General features: G+C 36.9%; 1 protein-coding gene across 1 annotated transcript in view; it reads right to left on the bottom strand.

Moving 5' to 3' along the window:
* LOC136028994 (actin-related protein 10-like) overlaps positions 1-18220 on the bottom strand; it is a gene marked incomplete at its 5' end in the record, with an annotated part of 123372 nt that extends 105152 nt beyond the window's left edge. The window contains 1 exon segment of the mRNA XM_065706993.1: positions 18112-18220. Coding sequence (XP_065563065.1) covers positions 18112-18220 — 109 coding nt within the window.
* Between the last annotated feature and the right edge of the window lie 1307 nt (positions 18221-19527).

Raw genomic sequence — 19527 nt, forward strand, 5'->3', positions numbered from 1 at the left:
GAAAGTATAAATGTCAGTTCATTTTCGAAAAGATGGGCAGCCTCAAAAAGTTTAACTTGTCGTACTTGTTTGATTGATTTGAATAAAACCCTTATTGTTGTTAAAATAGTGTAATGCCTAATTATACTCAGAGTCAGGGCCTTATCCAGGATTTTTTTCGGGGGGAGGGGGTTAAAAGGATCTTTTTTCAAGGGTTTTACAAAAAAAACTTTTAAAAAGCATCAAGAACTTGTTTATATTCATTGTTGTTACATTTTTACGAAAAAACATTCAGGGGGGGGGGGGTCAAATCCCCTGCCCCAATGGATACGGCCTCGCTCAGTATACTGTTTTTACATTAATCACACTTCGAGAAGTCTGATTGAATATTTAAGACGTTTTTCGAGGCAAAATGTTCCCTTTATAGTAATGCACAGTAAAGGACTGGGGCTGCAATCCAGCCCCTCCCTGCCCCAATTTCAGCATTTTGATGATTATATCCATATTTCTATGTTGTGTTTTTTCGAGTATTATACTGTATTTAATATAAAAAGTTATGATTTCATATCTTTCTCCGTTTTTTTCTTTAATTAACATCCCCCCCCCAAAAAAATAGGCTAATTTGCATGTGCATGAATCAAATTCAGCTCCAAGTATGTGATGTTAGATTCGATGCTTGTTATTCCACGGTATGAGTAATTGTAATAATCAAACTAACTTTACCAATCTAGAAATTACTCCTCATTATCCTCTCGCGCATATTCATTGGAAAAATAGAAATTCTTAGAAATATATAAATACTGAAATATATAATATTCCAATAGACACATAGACATTTTTATTATACTCTCGCCCATGTCCATTGGAAAAACAAGGATTTTTGCTTTGATTTACTCAAAATTGTGGGCAAATCCATTAAGACAAGAAATGTTGTAAGGAAGATTTTTGCTTTTTTGAAAACAAAACAGCTAAATTAAGTTAAATAGAACGTACAAATTATAATTTCACTGGTACAAAACGTACCAGCGTACTTTCACAACGTACTTTCACATAATTTCACTATAATTTCAAGCATTATAACGAGGTGTTACAATGACAGAAACTTGCCAATTTTAGCTAGTAAGAAGGTGGAAAGTTTTATCTGTACGAAAGCCTCTATTTTAAACAAGACTGGAACTACATAGACTTGTTTTATACTTTAATTCAGGCTAGTCTTAAAATTGATAATCTAAATGCCTGATACGGCCAAATGGCGCATGGGGCACCAAGTGCCCAATCTAGTCACATAAAATGACCAATAAACACATTGATATTATAACAAAAAATAGCTACATGCATTCCAAAATACCTTATTTTACATTTATAGCGCTAACGCTTCGTGCTTTACGCTAAAATTTGACTTTTTCTCTCAATTCTACTTTATTAAACAGTAAAAAACTTTAGCGTAAAGAGCGGGGCGTTGAGAAGGGAACAGCTCCTTTAATACACGGAGTAATTTCTGTTCGTTTTAAGTTTTAACGTCGCTCCTTGCTTCCAGTTAAAAAAACTAGTTTTTTTTTATTTAATTTCTGAATGTTTTTGAATTAACGTACGTTTGATTTTGGCTCTCCGCACATAAATGATTAAAATGAAATTTGCATATTAATTCTTTTTTTGGCTAAATGGCTTTCTCTTAGTTTTGATCAGACGATTTTGAGAAATAAGGAGTGGGGAAGGAGGCCTAGTTGCCCTCCAATTTTTTAGTTACTTAAAAAGGCAACTAGAACTTTTAATTTTTAACGAACGTTTTCGTTCGTTGGTTTCTCAGGCAAATTTTCTCGGGCTCGTAACTTTTGATGACAAAGACTAAATTTGATGAAACTTATAAATTCAAAATCAGCATGAAAATCCGGTTCTTTTGATGTATCTTTTAGCATCAAAATTCCGTTTTTTAGAGTTTCGTTTACTATTGAGCCGGGTCACTCCTTACTACAGTTTGTTACCACGAACTGTTCGATTAAAAAAAAAAAAAAAAAAAAAAAAAGTTTTCTTAACTGAAAGTAAGGAGCGAAATTAAAACTTAAAACGAACAGAAATTACTTCGTATATGAAAGAGGCTGCTCCTTCATCAACGCCCCGCTCTTTACGCTAAAGTCTGACTCTTTCTCTCAACTCTACCTTTTTTAAACAGTAAAAAACTTCAGCGTGAAGAGCGGGGCGCTGATGAGGGAGCAGCCCCTTTCATATACGAAGTAACTTCTGTTGGTTTTAAGTTTTAATGTCACTCCTTACTTTCAGTTAAGAAAACTTGTTTTTTTTTTATCTAATTTCTGAAGGTTTTTGAATTAATGCATGCTTTGATTTTGGCTCTTCGCAGATGAATAATTAAAACGAAAATTGCATATTTATTTTTTTGGCTAAATGGCTTTCTCAGGGTTTTGATTGAACGGTATTGACAAATGAGGACCGGGGGAGGAGGCCTAGTTGCCCTTCAGTTTTTTGGTTACTTAAAAAGGCAACTAGAACTTTTAATTTTTTACGAATGTTTTTATTGGTAAAAGATATACGTAACTTACAAATTAGCTTATGTAACGAATTTCTGTATTCGCATTCTTTTATTGTATATATGAAGGAGTTCACCCCCTCTTCAGTACCTCGCTCTTTAACTAACGCTTAAATGTTGTCCCAATTCCTTAAGAATGACCCCTGAATCACAAAGGCCGTAGAATAAATAGTTGAAATTACTAAAAATACTTTAACACGAAGAGCGAGGTACTAGGATGAGGTAAACCCCTCATATGCGTAATAGTCTCTGTTTGTTTTAAATTTAATGCTGTCCTTACTTTCAGTTGAAAAAACTTTTTCATATTTATTTTTTCATTTTATTTTAAATAATGCTAGGAAATCATGCGCTCCGTTCATGGACATTTTCTTCCCCCATGACCAATTCCTCCAAGGAAAGTTCCCCAAGCGTATCCCCCTCTTCTCAACCCTCCCCCAACCAAAAAATCCCCATGAAAACGTCTGCACAGTTCCCAATAACCATTACTATATGTAAGCACTGGTCAAAGTTTGTAACTTGTAGCCCCTCCCACGGGGACTGTGGGGGAGTAAGACGTCCTCAAAGATATAGTTATAAGGTTTATCGACTATACTGAATAAAATGGCTATCTCAGAATTTTGATCCGGTGACTTTGGGAAAATATTTAGCGTGGGTGGGGGCCGGGGTGCCCTCCAATTTTTTAGTCACTTAAAAAGGGCACTAGAACTTTTCATTTCCGTTAGAATGAGCCCTCTCGCAACATTCTTGGACCACTGGTTCGATACGATCATTTTTTGTAGATAGCAGCTTGAAACTTCTACAGTAGGGTTCTCTGATACGCTGAATCTGATGGTGTAATTTTCGTTAAGATTCTATGACTTTTAGGGGGTGGTTCCCTCTGTTTTCTAAAATAAGGCAAATTTTCTCGTAACTTTTGATGGGTAAGACTAAACTTGATGAAACTTATATATTTATAATCAGCATTAAGATGCGATTCCTTTGACGTATATGTTGGTATCAAAATTTCGTTTTTTACAGTTTTGGTTACTATTGAGCCGGGTCGCTCCTTACTACAGTTCGTTACCACGAACTGTTTGATGTGGATGTATTCATGACTACAGGTAAAGACTATTACCGCTTTGTTTCACTAAATGACTGACCACTGGTTAAAATAGATATCAAACGAAATAGTTTCATTCATTTCAGTCTATAGCAACCTTTGCTATCATTCGTTTTTATTTATTATTAAATAAAAAAAACAAGTTTTTTCAACTGAAAGTAAGGAGTGACATCAAAACTTAAAACGCACAGAAATTACTTCGTATATGAAAGAGGCTGCTTCCTCATCAATGCCCCGCTCTTTACGCTAAAGTTTGACTCTTTCTCTCAATTCTTCTTTCTAAAACAGTAAAAAACTTTAGCGTAAAGAGCGGGGCGTTGATGAGGAAGCAGCCTCTTTCATATACGAAGTAATTTCTGTGCGTTTTAAGTTTTGATGTCACTCCTTACTTTCAGTTGAAAAAACTTGTTTTTTTTATTTAATTTCTGAACGTTTTTGAATCAATGCATGTTTTGATTTTGGCTCTCCGCAGAGGAATGATCAAAACGAAATTTGCATATTTTTTTTTTGGCTCAATGGCTTTCTCATAATTTTGATCGAATGATTTTGAGAAAAAAAGAGCGGGGGACGAAGCCTAGTTGCCCCCCGATTTTTTGGTTAATTAAAAAGGCAACTAGAACTTTTAATTTTTTACGAATCTTTTTATTGGTAAAAGATTTACGTAACTTATAAATTAGCTTACGTAAAGAACTTTTGTATTCTCATGTTTTTATTACATATATGAGGGGATTCGCCCCATCGTCAGTACCTCGCTCTTTACACTAAAGCTTAAATTTTATCCCAATTCATTAAGAATGACCCCCTGAATCACAAAAGCCGTAGAATAAGTAGTTGAAATTACCGAAAATACTTTAGCGTAAAGAGCGAGGTATTAGAAGGAGGTGAGCCCCTCATATGGGTAATAATTTCTGTTTGTTTTAAGTTTTATTGCTGTTCCTTACTTCCAGCTGAAAAAGCTTTTTCACTTTTATTTTTTAATTGTTTTTTTTTTTTAAATAATGCTAGTAAATCCTGCTCTCCCTTCATGGAAATTTTCTTCTCCCATTACAAATTCTCGAAGGAAAGTTCCCCCAGCATATCCCCCTCTTCTCAACCCCTCCCCCAAACCAAAAAAAATCCTCCTGAAAACGCCTGTATACTTCCCAATAACCATTACTGTATGTAAGCACAGGTCAAAGTTTGTAACTTGTTGCCCCTCCCACGGGGACTGTGGGGGAGTAAGTCGTCCCCAAAGACATAGTTATAAGGTTTATCGACTACGCTGAATAAAATGGCTATCTCAGAATTTTGATCCGTTGACTTTGGGAAAATAATTAGCGTGGGAGGGGGCCTAGGTGCCCTCCAATTTTTTTGGTCACTTAAAAAGGGCACTAGAACTTTTCATTTCCGTTAGAATGAGAGTTAGAAAGAGTTTGACTCTTTCTCTCAATTCTTCTTTCTAAAACAGTAAAAAACTTTAGCGTAAAGAGCGGGGCGTTGATGAGGAAGCAGCCTCTTTCATATACGAAGTAATTTCTGTGCGTTTTAAGTTTTGATGTCACTCCTTACTTTCAGTTGAAAAAACTTGTTTTTTTTTATTTAATTTCTGAACGTTTTTGAATCATTGCATGTTTTGATTTTGGCTCTCCGCAGAGGAATGATCAAAACGAAATTTGCATATTTTTTTTTTGGCTCAATGGCTTTCTCATAATTTTGATCGAATGATTTTGAGAAAAAAAGACCGGGGGACGAAGCCTAGTTGCCCCCCGATTTTTTGGTTAATTAAAAAGGCAACTAGAACTTTTAATTTTTTACGAATCTTTTTATTGGTAAAAGATTTACGTAACTTATAAATTAGCTTACGTAAAGAACTTTTGTATTCTCATGTTTTTATTACATATATGAGGGGATTCGCCCCATCGTCAGTACCTCGCTCTTTACACTAAAGCTTAAATTTTATCCCAATTCATTAAGAATGACCCCCTGAATCACAAAAGCCGTAGAATAAGTAGTTGAAATTACCGAAAATACTTTAGCGTAAAGAGCGAGGTATTAGAAGGAGGTGAGCCCCTCATATGGGTAATAATTTCTGTTTGTTTTAAGTTTTATTGCTGTTCCTTACTTCCAGCTGAAAAAGCTTTTTCACTTTTATTTTTTAATTGTTTTTTTTTTTAAATAATGCTAGTAAATCCTGCTCTCCCTTCATGGAAATTTTCTTCTCCCATTACAAATTCTCGAAGGAAAGTTCCCCCAGCATATCCCCCTCTTCTCAACCCCTCCCCCAAACCAAAAAAAATCCTCCTGAAAACGCCTGTATACTTCCCAATAACCATTACTATATGTAAGCACAGGTCAAAGTTTGTAACTTGTTGCCCCTCCCACGGGGACTGTGGGGGAGTAAGTCGTCCCCAAAGACATAGTTATAAGGTTTTTCGACTACGCTGAATAAAATGGCTATCTCAGAATTTTGATCCGTTGACTTTGGGAAAATAATTAGCGTGGGAGGGGGCCTAGGTGCCCTCCAATTTTTTTGGTCACTTAAAAAGGGCACTAGAACTTTTCATTTCCGTTAGAATGAGCCCTCTTGCAACATTCTAGGACAACTGGGTCGATACGATCACCCCTGGGAAAAAAAAAAAAAAAAAAAAAAAAAAAAAAAAAACAAATAAACACGCATCCGTGATCTGCCTTCTGGCAAAAAATGCAAAATTCCACATTTTTGTAGATAGGAGCTCGAAACTTCTACAGTAGGGTTCTCTGATACGCTGAATCTGATGGTGTGATTTTCGTTAAGATTCTATGACTTTTAGGGGGCGTTTCCCCCTATTTTCTAAAATAACGCAAATTTTCTCAGGCTCGTAACTTTTGATGGGTAAGACTAAACTTGATGAAACTTATATATTTAAAACCAGCATTAAAATGCGATTCTTTTGATGTAGCTATTGGTATCAAAATTCCATTTTTTAGAGTTTTGGTTACTATTGAGCCGGGTCGCTCCTTACTACAGTTCGTTACCACGAACTGTTTGATCATTCTTTATCTTTTTTTGTTATCGCTTTATACTTAAAGAAGTATAGCCAATGAGAGAGTAGGAGAGGCTTCATACCAATACTTAAGGCCTTGCGTCCATGCGGGTCAATTGAACGGCATGGATGGGGGGGATTGCCTTCTCTATATTGTTTTACCCCCCTGTATTTAAAAAATTATCTCTAATTTTTTGTAATATTTTCATGAAAAAAACAATTTCCCCCCCCCCAAGATGTTAAAAAGTAAATTTGGCCCCCCTCTCCCCTACATTTCCACAAATAGACGCACCTAATAGTGCCAAATCCTTGTTAAAGAAGGCTCAAATTTAATGAACGTGAGGCATTTCTTAAATCTCGGAACTTGTTAGCCCACCTATGCCCCACACAATATAGCCTTAAAAATGTTTTTTTTTTTTTTTCAATAATAATCTCTTCTAGGCATAGTTTCAAACTGAAAGGATGGAAAACGTCTAGCTGACACATTTTAAGGCCAGTCAATTAGGCTCAGTAGTATGTTTCAAACCTATATATTCTCTAATTCAAAGAGCAAAATTACTACATTTTGAACAAATTAATAAAAAAAAAAAACATTAGCAAGAAAAATTATTCAAAGGAAAGCAATGGACGGTAATAAAACCTAGAACGAGCAGAAATAAAGTCAAATAAAAATTTTAATTAAAATAAACAAAAATTAATATGAATAATCAATGCGAAATTATAAATAATAGACACTGTTATCTATCTATCTATATATATATATATATATATATATATATATATATATATAATAAATAAATAAATGAAATCTTAAGCAAACAGATATTTGAAAAAAAACAAAACAAAAAACGAACAGAAATTATTACAAACAAGAGTGGGTCTACCGCCCCTCTAACTCTTTAAAGACTTGAATATCCTTTGCACTTTACTGAAAATTTAAAACGATTTTCATTTATGATTTTGTCTTTTGGGATTCTGTGATTTTCAATTTTATTTTGAACAGTTTTTCTTTTGTGGTTATGACAATGAAAAGTCTAAAATGGCTCGAATCTCCACTAATTCATTTTTTTTATGTATCATCAGATTTTAAGCAGTGAATCTAGTTTCACGAATCTATTCCGCGATAAATATTTTCAATAACACTTTCTTTTAAACTCATTTCTTTGAAATATAAAAAAAATCCATTGGTGAATCATTTATTGATTTGTCAATTCAAAGTATTGCTACAACAAACTTGAGAGATTGCGTCAAAAATTGTCAATATCAGTTTTAAAACTTAAATTCAGACATTTGCTTTTGAATTGAAGAGAATAATATAGAAAGGTTTTTATTTCCCTTTATATAAAAATGTAAAAGAAAAAGGATTATACAAAAAGAATAAGACCTGAATCATAGATAACCTTCAGAGAAATGTAGTCATAATACTCATTGTTTAACTCAGGATCTAGCAGATTCGTTGCTGAAGAATATTTTGACTTCCAAAATAAGTTTTGGGAGACGCTAAAACTTAGGCAAATGATTCATTTCAAATGAAAAAAAAAAATCATATTTCCCAAGAATCTCCCCTTTCTGCAACTGAAGAAAGTGTAAGCAAGACTAACTTATTTCGTATCTTGGGCAGAAACTGTGGAACACAGGAGTGAAATAGGGGTTCATTTGTCTCCAATGCTTTCCTTTACCAATTTAAAGGATAATGTAAAGCAGAAAAGACACCGGGTGTCAAGCTGCTTACAATAGGCCTGATTGTATTTATCTTCCCAAATGACACAGCGCTACTGGCCGATACCAAGGAAAACGTTCAACAACTTCTAGACCTAGCTTCAGAGTATTTTAAGGGAAAGTGGTTACCTTTGAATACAGAGAAGTCAATAGGCATATTATTAAGGGCTATTCAAGAAAGAAGGACTAAGATTACTTGTAGAAGAGACAAACTAAAAATAGTTGGAGAATCTAATTATTTAGGGATTAAGATAATGTCGAAAGGAAGATGGAAAAGGCAGATAGAGGAAGTAGGGATTAAAATGGATAGACTAATGGGAATGTTTCATAGAATTAGTATCAATAAGCTAGGTCTGACAAATATTAAGCTGTAAAAGCAAAATTTGACGGAATGTTGATTTTGGCAACACAATATGGGGGAGTGAGAGGATTCAGTTTAGGTATTGTAGGGGATTTTTTAGGCTTAAGAGACAAGTCTAATAGTTTCGAAACAAAAGCGGATTTAGGCGAAGATCCTCTTTGGAATAGGAGACTGGTGAGAATTGTTAAGTATTAGGGGAAGATAACATCATTGTCAGAGGACAGAACAGTTAAGGTCGCATTTGGAGAGATGATTCAAGATAACAGGAAATAGTCTTGGCCAAGACAAACAAGGAAAACCTATAGGCATGATTTGCAGGAAATAGGCATGACCTGCAGGAATTTGGACTTCCGGCCAAAGGACAAGAGGAGAAGTAAGTTCTATGGCTACGAGATTACGGACGGTAATGCTGGAGCAAGGGATACAGTTATGGCAGACGGGTCTGGTCACGGCAACATGTCTCAATGTTTACATCAAGGTCAAGCAGATGTGGGTGGAGGAATATTACCTTAAAGTTAGACTTCACGGAGATATAAGGTAGATTTTTCCGAACAGGGGTATTTACACGCCATTTTGAGAAAGAAGGAACTGTTGGGATGGTTTAGGTTAAGAAACTGTCCATTTTTTTTTATATTCTGATGTTAGAGAATGATTTAGAGCAGTTTATGCGTAATTGTATGACGTTGACAGACTTTAGGTAGAAAATTTTTGCGATGGGATGGGAACTCAACGTTAGGAATATAGGGAGTACGCCAGTATAGCGAAGTACCATCTAGAAAATTTCTTGGAGAATTGGCAAGGTAAGAAAAGAGTGTGACAAGACTAGTAAAGGGATAATGGGAGCAGAGTTGTAGTTTTGTTGTGAGTTGACGTGAGGACTTGTATCATTTTGCCCTCTGTTTTGTCAATTATGGTTCTTATGACACCATTATTTGAATAAACCCTATAATAGTTTGGATGAAGTTTCCTTCTTATTCTCAATGGTCGTTCATGCTAAAGTTGCAGAAATAATTTCTTATACGAGCCTCTCCCTTCCATTAATTAAATAAGTATTTTAAGCTTTTGCGCTTGGCATAAATACACAGGGTAGAAGTTTTTCACCAACAGTAGTACATCAAGTATATAATATACCGGGCATTGTTAGTTTAAAACATGTAAGCCAATATTCAGTTTTTAATAATTCCTTTATCGTACTAAATTTGAATGAAATACACTCAAATATTGATGCTGACATATTTACAATAAAATTGCAAAATTATCCTCTTTTAACATTCTGTACACTCCGATTTTGAACAGTACATAAATTTTGCTTTGATCTTCGATAAAAGCATTGGTGATTCCTGTCAAATTAATTTTCTGACAGATGACAGATGAACTTGAAATAGAGGAAAAATATTAAAGAAACAGTTAAAGTAAGCATCAAACAAGCTACTGCAAAGATCCACAAAACTTATATGTTACTGGCCGCTACGATGGTCCAGCTGAACAGGGCTGCCAAGCAGTTTTTTAATGCACTTGCTTTACCCCCTCTGCTTTACTTCTCCTCCTGCAGAGGCGCCATTGGGGGGGGGGGCAGGGATGGGCAAACAACAACCCCAGATTTTCCAGGGGGCCCAAGCTTCCACAACAAAGGGCTCTTTGCCGGCAATAATAATCCATTATGTCCGACATAATCCATTCTGTCCAATTGATTTGAAATTACTGCATGCCTATTAACCAAACCAATAACCTATTAACCAAAGAGCGTAATTACCTGACGACTCTTGGGGTAATTACGCTCTTTGCTATTAATCATTAAGCCTATTAACTTAAGGTATTATTAGACATTAGCATTAGTTAGTATAAAATCATTATCTGGTGCAAACTGGGTCGGGCAAGGATTGGAATTGGAGTGACAGAATTGTTTGTGTTCTTGTCGATTCAACATCTTATTTGTTTGTTATTATGAGTTTGTCAGGAGCTCAAAAGCAGAAATTGGCAGCCTTAAAGATGGAGAAAGAGGCAGAAAATATATCTTCGCTGAGTAAATGGATTAAGAAACAGAAACCGTCACCGTGTGAACCGGTTCAGCAAGTAAGTGCAAATTTGTGTTTCTTTTCTTTTGGGTTTCAGTTTTCTGTGCCACTCGCAGTTTCGCAGACTAAAAGAACTGAATTTGCGCTGAAAAGGATTTTCCGTGTTTTTTTTTGTCATTTATGAGCAACACGGTTCGCAAACTCCTGTCTTCTTCCATTTAGGTTCGAAGGGTCACGTTCGAGTATCCTGTACTAACAGGTGGCACAAAAAAACCGCATTGAGTAGTACACCGAATGAAGAGTTATTAGAACTACGTCAAATATATTTTTTTATATCTTGGTCGCCGTTCATTAGTCAGATAATTCCTTGTTCAAGTCGGAGAAAATCCGTCGTTACTAGTTTGGACCACAAGCTAGCCAACTCCGGCAAATTTGCATCCTAATTTATCGATTATGTAACTAATTGCCGTGAAACTAGAGCAGGGGCGGATCCAGGGGGAGGGCCTTAGCCCCCCCAAGATTTATCTGGCACCCTCTTTCGCATTCCATCCTTTTTCTCCTTTTACTGCTTTTTTAAGTATACTTGTCAATTTGATCAATTATTTATAGGTGATTTACCCAATTAACAACAGAAAGCAAAGCTTTCCTTTGAATGTAAAGAACAAAGTTGAAACGTAAAACGAACAAAAATTATTTTTCTTCAGCCGGTTCAGTATATATCTGCAAAATTGGCATAACAATCTTTGTTTGCTGCAAAGATTTTTCTACGAACATGGAACTTTCCCCTATTTCACGAAAATAGAAACACCTGTTGAAGATAAAAATACGCATTTTACTGCTATAGGAAAATATTATTGGCTTTCAAAGAGGTTTCTTTGTCATTTTACATCAGCACCAACCAGATTCACACAAACGAACAGTCTAACGAAAGCGTTATCTACACTCCCCTTTCATTACGCTCGAATCATATTAGCGACCTTGGTCCAGTTCCCCCCCAAGATTTTTCTCTAGATCCGCCCCTGAATTAGAGCAGGGTTCGAGTTGCTGTAGTCACGACATACGTTTCGCCACTTGGGCCAACATTCTGAATCTGTTTAGCGGTCAGATTATCAATCCACCACTTAGACATATCTGAGAAGAGTTGCTTCCGCAACATCTTCAGTTTCTAAATTATGAATATCAAGAAATCAGCGTGGAGAAGCAACCTTTGAGCCATACCAGAACGCCACTGCAAGACCGCAAATAAACCTATAACGTGACCAGGACGTGATCGAAGCTACAAAAAAATCCCCGAAAATGGATTTAAAAAAGGATAGGCTAAAGTAGTAGGGGTGTTACACTGGTTAGAAGTCAAAATAATGTGTATATTTTCTTCCAGATGTGTAGTTCAGCATCTGAACAAACCATCGCCGACATTTCGTCTTCTTCGAATGAAGTGACGGTCCCTCAGATCGAGCAAGCAGGAAACAAGACACCCCGAGGAACCACTACGCCTGTCGCAGGTCTGTCGGAGCCTCAGTTTCGGCGAGATACGCCTCAAGATGAACAGCATGACCGGTCCAGCGGCCCTACGGACATTTCTTCGTCCTCTCTCGATCAACCATCCCAACCGAAACTAGTACAATACCCTGTGCAAGTGACAGCAAACGGCAAGTCGAAACGGTCATTCAATGCTTCGTATTATGGAAAGCACCCGTGGCTGGAGCACTCCGTCCAGGATGATTCTGTTTACTGCTTCTGCTGCAGACACTTTGGCGGCACGTCTACTCTTCCTGGGCAGAGGTACGGGTCTAGACCTTTCATAGACGTCGGCATGAGAAGATGGAAAGATATCTCTAACGTTCTCGAACTGCATACTAGAAGTGACCGCCACAAAGACAGTGCAGTTTCATGGACGAAGTTCAAAGCCATACAACCCAAGGAGATGCAACCAATCGCGTCTGTTTTAATGACAGGCAGAAACAAAGAAATCAAGGAGAACAGAGAACACGTAAAAGTTTATTAAAAGTAACAATTCTATTGGGGCAACTCGGCACTGCCTTTAGGGGGCACGACGAAACAGAATCCTCGACAAACAAGGGAAATTTCGTCGAGACGTGCAATCTTCTCGCAGAGTACTCTCCTACGCTCTTCAACAAGCTGCAGAGACGGTACGGTCACTACTCATCCCATGAATACCAGAACTTATTTCGGTGATCGGTTCCAGGCTTCAGAGCACGATAGTGCAAGAATTAAAAAGAGCCAAATACTTTGCCGTTCTGGTTGACGAAACGAAGGACAACTCGAAGAAAGAGCAGCTAGCCATTCTTCTTAGGCACTTCGACGAAGGAAAAGTAAAAGAAAGACCGAACGGATGCTATCACATGAAGAGCCTGGATGCTTAAAGTCTAGCAACTAGTGCTACGACGGAGCAAGCGTAATGAGCGGACCTTTCTTCGGTGTTCAAGCTCGTTTGAGAAAGTAATTGCCACAGGCAATCTACATTCATTGCCATGCACATAAGCTAAATTTGGTCATTGCGAGCTGCATTGAATCTGTCTGCAATGTTAGTTCTTTTTTATCACTGGTCCAGACTCTATACACATTCATTCCCAACAGCAACACTCGGCATCAGTTGTTTGTTGAGGCCCAGAAAGCTGCCGAACTGCCAGTTTGGGAGCTGGAAAGAAGTGCTACCACATGATGGTCTTACCGGTATCGATCTATGTCGAAGGTTAGAATCCGATATGAATACATTTTAGCTGGACTGTCTGCTGTAAGCGAGGGAGCCGACGGCGAAGCACAGGCAGAGGCAGCTGGGCTCCAGAAGAAGATAGAATCGTTCCTTGTTATCTTCCAATTGCACTACATGGAAGCAATTATGCGAGCGACAAACTCGTTGTCTCAGCAGCTCCAGGCCGTCGACTTGGTTATTTCCCGATAGCGCACCGTGATTTAGGCCACAAGAAGCGAACTCCCCGACCTGCGTTTAGACGCTTCATTCGTATCGCTTTTCGAGAAGGCTAAAGAGTTTGCGACAAAACTCGAAATCGAAGTACCTGCTCTGAATGAACCCGCGACTAGACCCTCCTCTGTTGGTCAGAAGGGACGAACTCGAAGAACTGAAAAGATCACCAAGCATCTGAAACAATTTGTGACAAATTCGACACTAAGAAAGAACCTCATCGAATCTGGCAATCGGACTACAACTTTGGCAGATGAAATGAAGCGAGAATACTTCGAGACTTTCGACCGTCTGCTAGCCAAATTTGACAGAAGGTTCACAGATAACTTGCCAGTGCTGAGCACACTCGAAGCCTTGGATCCAAGCTCAACCAAGTTTATGGACACAGGGTTACTAAAGCGTTTCTCTGCTCTTTACTGCGAGGTGGATATCGACGTCATTCTTCTCGAATCTCAAGCTGGTATTGCCAAGCGTTTCTTGCTCGATGAGGAGAAAAAGTCGGAAAACTTGCTAGACATTGTCGACCATCTTCAGGCATTACCAGTGGCTTACTCAGAAATAATTAAAGTACTTCGTATTGCTGCCACACTTCCTGTGACAAAAGTCAGTAATGAACATTTGTTATCTAGCCGAGAAATAGTGAAAAACTACCTGCGGTCTACAGCAGGAGATGATCGTCTCAGTCATCTCCTTTTGATATTTACAGAGAAGGATGTAGTAAAAAATTTGGACTACGACCAGCTTGTTGACGATTTTGCAAAGATGAAGCCTCGGTGCTTCCCGTTGTTACCTTGAGTGTTGTAATATTTTTTCTCTTGTTAAGATTTTCTTTTTTGTAAATATATTTGATCTGAAAGATTTCTACTGAATCAAAACCGAGATACAACCCTCAGCATAACAATGAAGATGACTTTCACCGACGTATTGTTTACTTAAATAAGAAAGTTTCTCGCTGAGGAAGGTCAGCCTGTAGTCTGTTGAATTTTCCACTTTCAGTTTAATCACTTAAACTCGTTTTGTAATTGTAATCTTCGTTGTTATAATTAATCTTAGAGGTCAGTGTGGCTGAGTTCCACATTCGGTTACAGTACATTTCCAAGCAACACACGAGTGCTGAAAATGCGTTTTTACTTAGAATTAAATATAAAAAAAAACTAATTTTTTTAGCTGAAAGTAAGGAGCGACATTAAAACTTAAAACGAACAGAAATTACTCCGTATATAAAATGGGTTGTCCCCTCCGCAATCCCTCGCTCTTTACGCTAAAGTTTGACTCTTTGCCACAATCCTACTTTTTAAAACAATTAAAAGCTTTAGCGTAAAGAGCGAGGGATTGTGGAGGGGATAACCCATTTTATATACGGAGTAATTTCTGTTCGTTTTAAGTTTTAATGTCGCTCCTTACTATCAGCTAAAAAAATTAGTTTTTTTTTATTGAATTTCTGAACGTTTTTGAATTAATGCATGTTTGGTTTTGGCTCTCCGCACATAAATTATTAAAATGAAATTTGTATATTAATTCTTTTTTTTGGCTAAATGGCTTTCTCTTAGTTTTGATCAGACGATTTTGAGAAATAAGGGGTGGAGAAGGAGGCCTAGTTGCCCTCCAATTTTTCGGCTGCTTAAAAAGGCAACTAGAACTTTCAATTTTTAACGAACGTTTTTAATAGTAAAAAATATACGTAACTTATAAATTAGCAACTTACGTAACAAACTTTCATAATCTTATATTTTTATTACGTATACAAGGGGGTTTGTATCCTCGTTAATACCTCGCTCTTTACACTAAATCTTAAGTTTTGTCCCAATTCTTTAAGAATGACCCCTGAATCAGAAAGGCCGTAGAATAAATAGTTGAAATTACTAAAAATACTTTAGCATAAAGACCGAGGTATTTATCTCCTCCTAAATACCTCGCTCTTTATGCTAAAGTATTTTTAGAACCCCTCATATGCGTAATAATCTCTGTTCGTTTTAAGTTTCAATGCTACTCCTTCTTTTCATTTGAAAAAACGTTTTTCATGTTTATTTTTCATTGTTTTCTTATAGTAATGCTAGAAAATCATGCGCCCTTTTCCTTGAATTTTTCTCCCCCCATGACAGATTCCTCCAAGGAAAGATCCTCCAACATAGCCCCCTCTCCTCAGCCCCACCCCCCAAACAAAATAAATCCCCCTGAAAACGTCTGTATACTTCCCAATAACCATTACTATATGTAAACACTGGTCAAAGTTTGTAACTTGCAGCCCCTCCCCCAGGGATTGTGGGGGAGTAAATCATCCCCAAATACATAGTTATTATGGTTTTCGACTATGCTGAACAAAATGGCTATCTCAAAATTTTGACCCGTTTACTTTGGGAAAAAATGAGCGTGGGAGGGGGCCTAGATGCCCTCCAATTTTTTTGGTCACTTAAAAAGGGCACTAGAACTTTTCATTTCCGTTAGAATGAGCCCTCTTACGACATTCTAGGACCACTTGGTCGATACGATGACCCCTGGGAAAAAAAAAAAATAAAAAAAATAAACACGCACCCGTGATTTGTCTTCTGGCAAAAAATACAAAATTCCACATTTTTGTAGATAGGAGCTTGAAACTTCTATAGTAGGGTTCTCTGATACGCTGAATGTGATGGTGTGATTTTCGTTAAGATTCTATGACTTTTAGGGGGTGTTTCCCCCTATTTTCTTAAATAAGGCAAATTTTCTCAGGCTCGTAACTTTTGATGGGTAAGACTAAACTTGATGAAACTTATATATTTAAAATCAGCATTAAAATGCGATTCTTTTGGTGTAGCTATTGATATCAAAATTCAATTTTTTAGAGTTTTGGTTACTATTGAGCCGGGTCGCTCCTTACTACAGTTCGTTACCACGAACTGTTTGATATTCGATCGATGTGCTGGCAAAACCTGCATTTTTTCTTACGCGACACGAAGTGAATCGGGGAGGGGGGCAGATGGAGTTCATGCCCACCCCAAGATTTGGCCCAAATGGCACCTCTGTCCTCCTGTGCAGCGGCTCTATTATGTGCATTAAAAATGTCAATCGGAAGGTTAACAAATCAACTTCCAAATGGGGGTAAATCTATTTATTTATACAGTAAAAAAAACAGGTACAAAAGTCCAGATATTTCGATCACATATACAGCGAATGACACTACCAGAGAATGACACTGCCTCACAGCACTGTGGTCTAAGAAAAGAAAATACCTGATTTAAGGGGTTACGTCGAAAATAAGCCAAAGGTTATTTTAAGTTTGCACGGTATCGGCTATGCTTATCTCCATGGGCTCGGAAAACGCTTCTTTGTAGAAATTATAACATAGTAGATCCTAATGTCGTCATTGATAAATATGCCAAAGCTTTCTTAAATAAAAGGTACGGATTCGCTCATTCCTTGGTGACATTTCAGCAATTTTCAGTTTTTTGTATCCATTGCGTATTTCTGTTGCTTTTTTTTCCTTTGACGCTCTGTCAAAGGGTTTTCGCCCAAATTGTTTTTAATTGGTAATTAATAAAGTTACAGATTGACTGATTGCTATAAAAAAAAAAAAAAAAAAAAAAAAAAAAAAAAAAAAAAAAAAAACTTGATTCAAAGTTGATTCAAAAAACTTGATACACTTGATTCAAAACATATACGTTTGAGGAAATCGTTCAATAGCACATAGTTACGATTCCTATCCCGCTAGTAAATTCAGGTCAATAATAACATGTTCATATTCTAGGGAACATAACGAATATATTTTTGACTTTTATTTGGAGTATATTCCCTTTCACCCTTGCATCCATCTATGCTTTCAAACTAGCTGTAAAATTGTACATAAAAAGAAAAAATAGTCAATAATAAACGAGGCACACTTTTGCCTCTTAAATGGGAGTGGATAACAGAGCTGGCTTATTTACAGCTTCAGAGGTTGAAAGAAACTAGAATAGGATGCAACCATTAGGATTAAATTCTAACTAAGAATCTACAAAACTTCGTCCGTCTCTAGCTTTCTTTATAGAGCTCAATTGTTCCAATATGGAGTCAAAAGTCTAATAGAGTCAAAAACGAAGGAAAAAAATATATCTGTGCAAACAAACAAGGTAAGCTCCCCTAAGATTTACTCTCCTCCATAAATTTACTCTCATCCTTGAAATTCCTGCTTGATTGTATCACCCTCGTCCAGGGAGTAGCTCCGGAATTTTTACTGGAGGGGCAAGAGGGGTCCGTATCTGGATAGTCAAAGGATCATGGGTTATGCAATAGTTTTTTCACCAATTTTTTTAGAAGGGGGGGGGGGTGTCCTCCCAAAACGACGCCCCTGCCATCTTCCAGTTTTCTAAAAGTATCACATATCAACCTTCATTTTAGCTTCGACGTACAGGGAAGAGCAGCAAAAGATTTGACCGTTTAAATACTCATTTGAAGTCAATACTTTCATATAATTCACTAAAAATGTAATACTTACTTCAAAATGGACGTAAAGTACTTTGGCTAAGGTTTCCCGGAATAGCTCTGTTCCAAATAACGGCTCTACGATTGCCACTTTCCGGTCACGGTGACTAACTACAAGATACCTAAACAAAACAAAAAACTGATGTAATTTTATTTACTAAGTCATTTAATTTAAATTCAGAGCAGAGGGACCTTTACGAAAGTAAAACAGTTCAAAATAGGGATGATACCAGTTTTACTGCTGATGATGAACACTGTATATGTGTTCGAAATATCCAGTTAAATAATTTTATATTTCACTGTCAATAAAAAAGTATCATCCCTATTTTGAACTGTTTTACTTTCGTCATGGAAAGGCAGTGTGGTCTTCGAAGTTATCTAAGAGGGACCTTTGTTTGCGGACATAAAACTAAACTTTTCGAGTGATATTTCATTGCATTGTACCGAAATAGTTTTTGTAAAAAGGCACTTATTCCACTGTTATGCCATTTTCGTTAAAAAGAAGCAATAATAAATGGTAAACAATCTTCAGCCAAAGTTATCTCCTTTCTTTTTCGCTTTCTTTTTTCCATGCGAGACGTATGCTGTTACGTTATCCGTAAAACATTCATTTGTGTTCGGTATCATTCTTTTATTCTATCATCCTACAAAGCTGGATTTAATATCTTGATCTAATTGATACCTTGATCTTGACTTAACGTCTTGATTTCGCTAAGGGAAAGTAAACTAAATGCTTTATACAATTGCTCTCGTAAAGTTGTGTTCGCATCTAAGTGCGGATTAAATCCAGCACTTGATGCATTAATGCAATCTAAAAGCAGAAGAATGAATGTGCATACTTCTCTGCCCACAGGGAAACAACCAAAAGAGTACGGTAGATTTTAATTGAAATTAAAAAAAAAATTGCGTAAAGAGCAAGGCATTGGGGAGGAGACGAACTCCCTTATATACGTAATATTTTATGTTCGTTTTAAGTTTTAATGTTGCTCATTACTTCCAGCTGAAAAAAAATTCTTTTCTCATTTTTTTTTAATCCTAGAAAATCCTGTGCCCCCTCCATGGAAATTCTCTTCCCTCATGAAAAATTTCTCCATGGAAAGATCCTCCCACGTAACCTTCTCCCCACGACTCGACCCTACTCCAACGTGAAAAAGTCCCCCTGTAAACGTCTGTACACTTCATAATTAACATTTACTATATGTAAACAATGGCTCAAGTTTTTAACTTGCAGCCCTCCCTCGGGGACTGGGGGGGGTTAAGTCATCCCCAAAGACAAAGTTATTAGGTTTTGTACTAAGCTGAAAAAATGGCTACCTCAAAATTTTGATCCGGTGAGCTTGGGGAAAAATGTGTGTGGGAGGGGGCCTAAGTACTCTCTAATTTTTTTTTTGATCACTTAAAAAGAGCATTAGAACTTTCAGTTTCTGTT

The sequence above is a fragment of the Artemia franciscana genome, chromosome 7, assembly GCF_032884065.1.
Source record: "Artemia franciscana chromosome 7, ASM3288406v1, whole genome shotgun sequence".
NCBI classification, from domain to species: Eukaryota; Metazoa; Arthropoda; class Branchiopoda; order Anostraca; family Artemiidae; genus Artemia; species Artemia franciscana.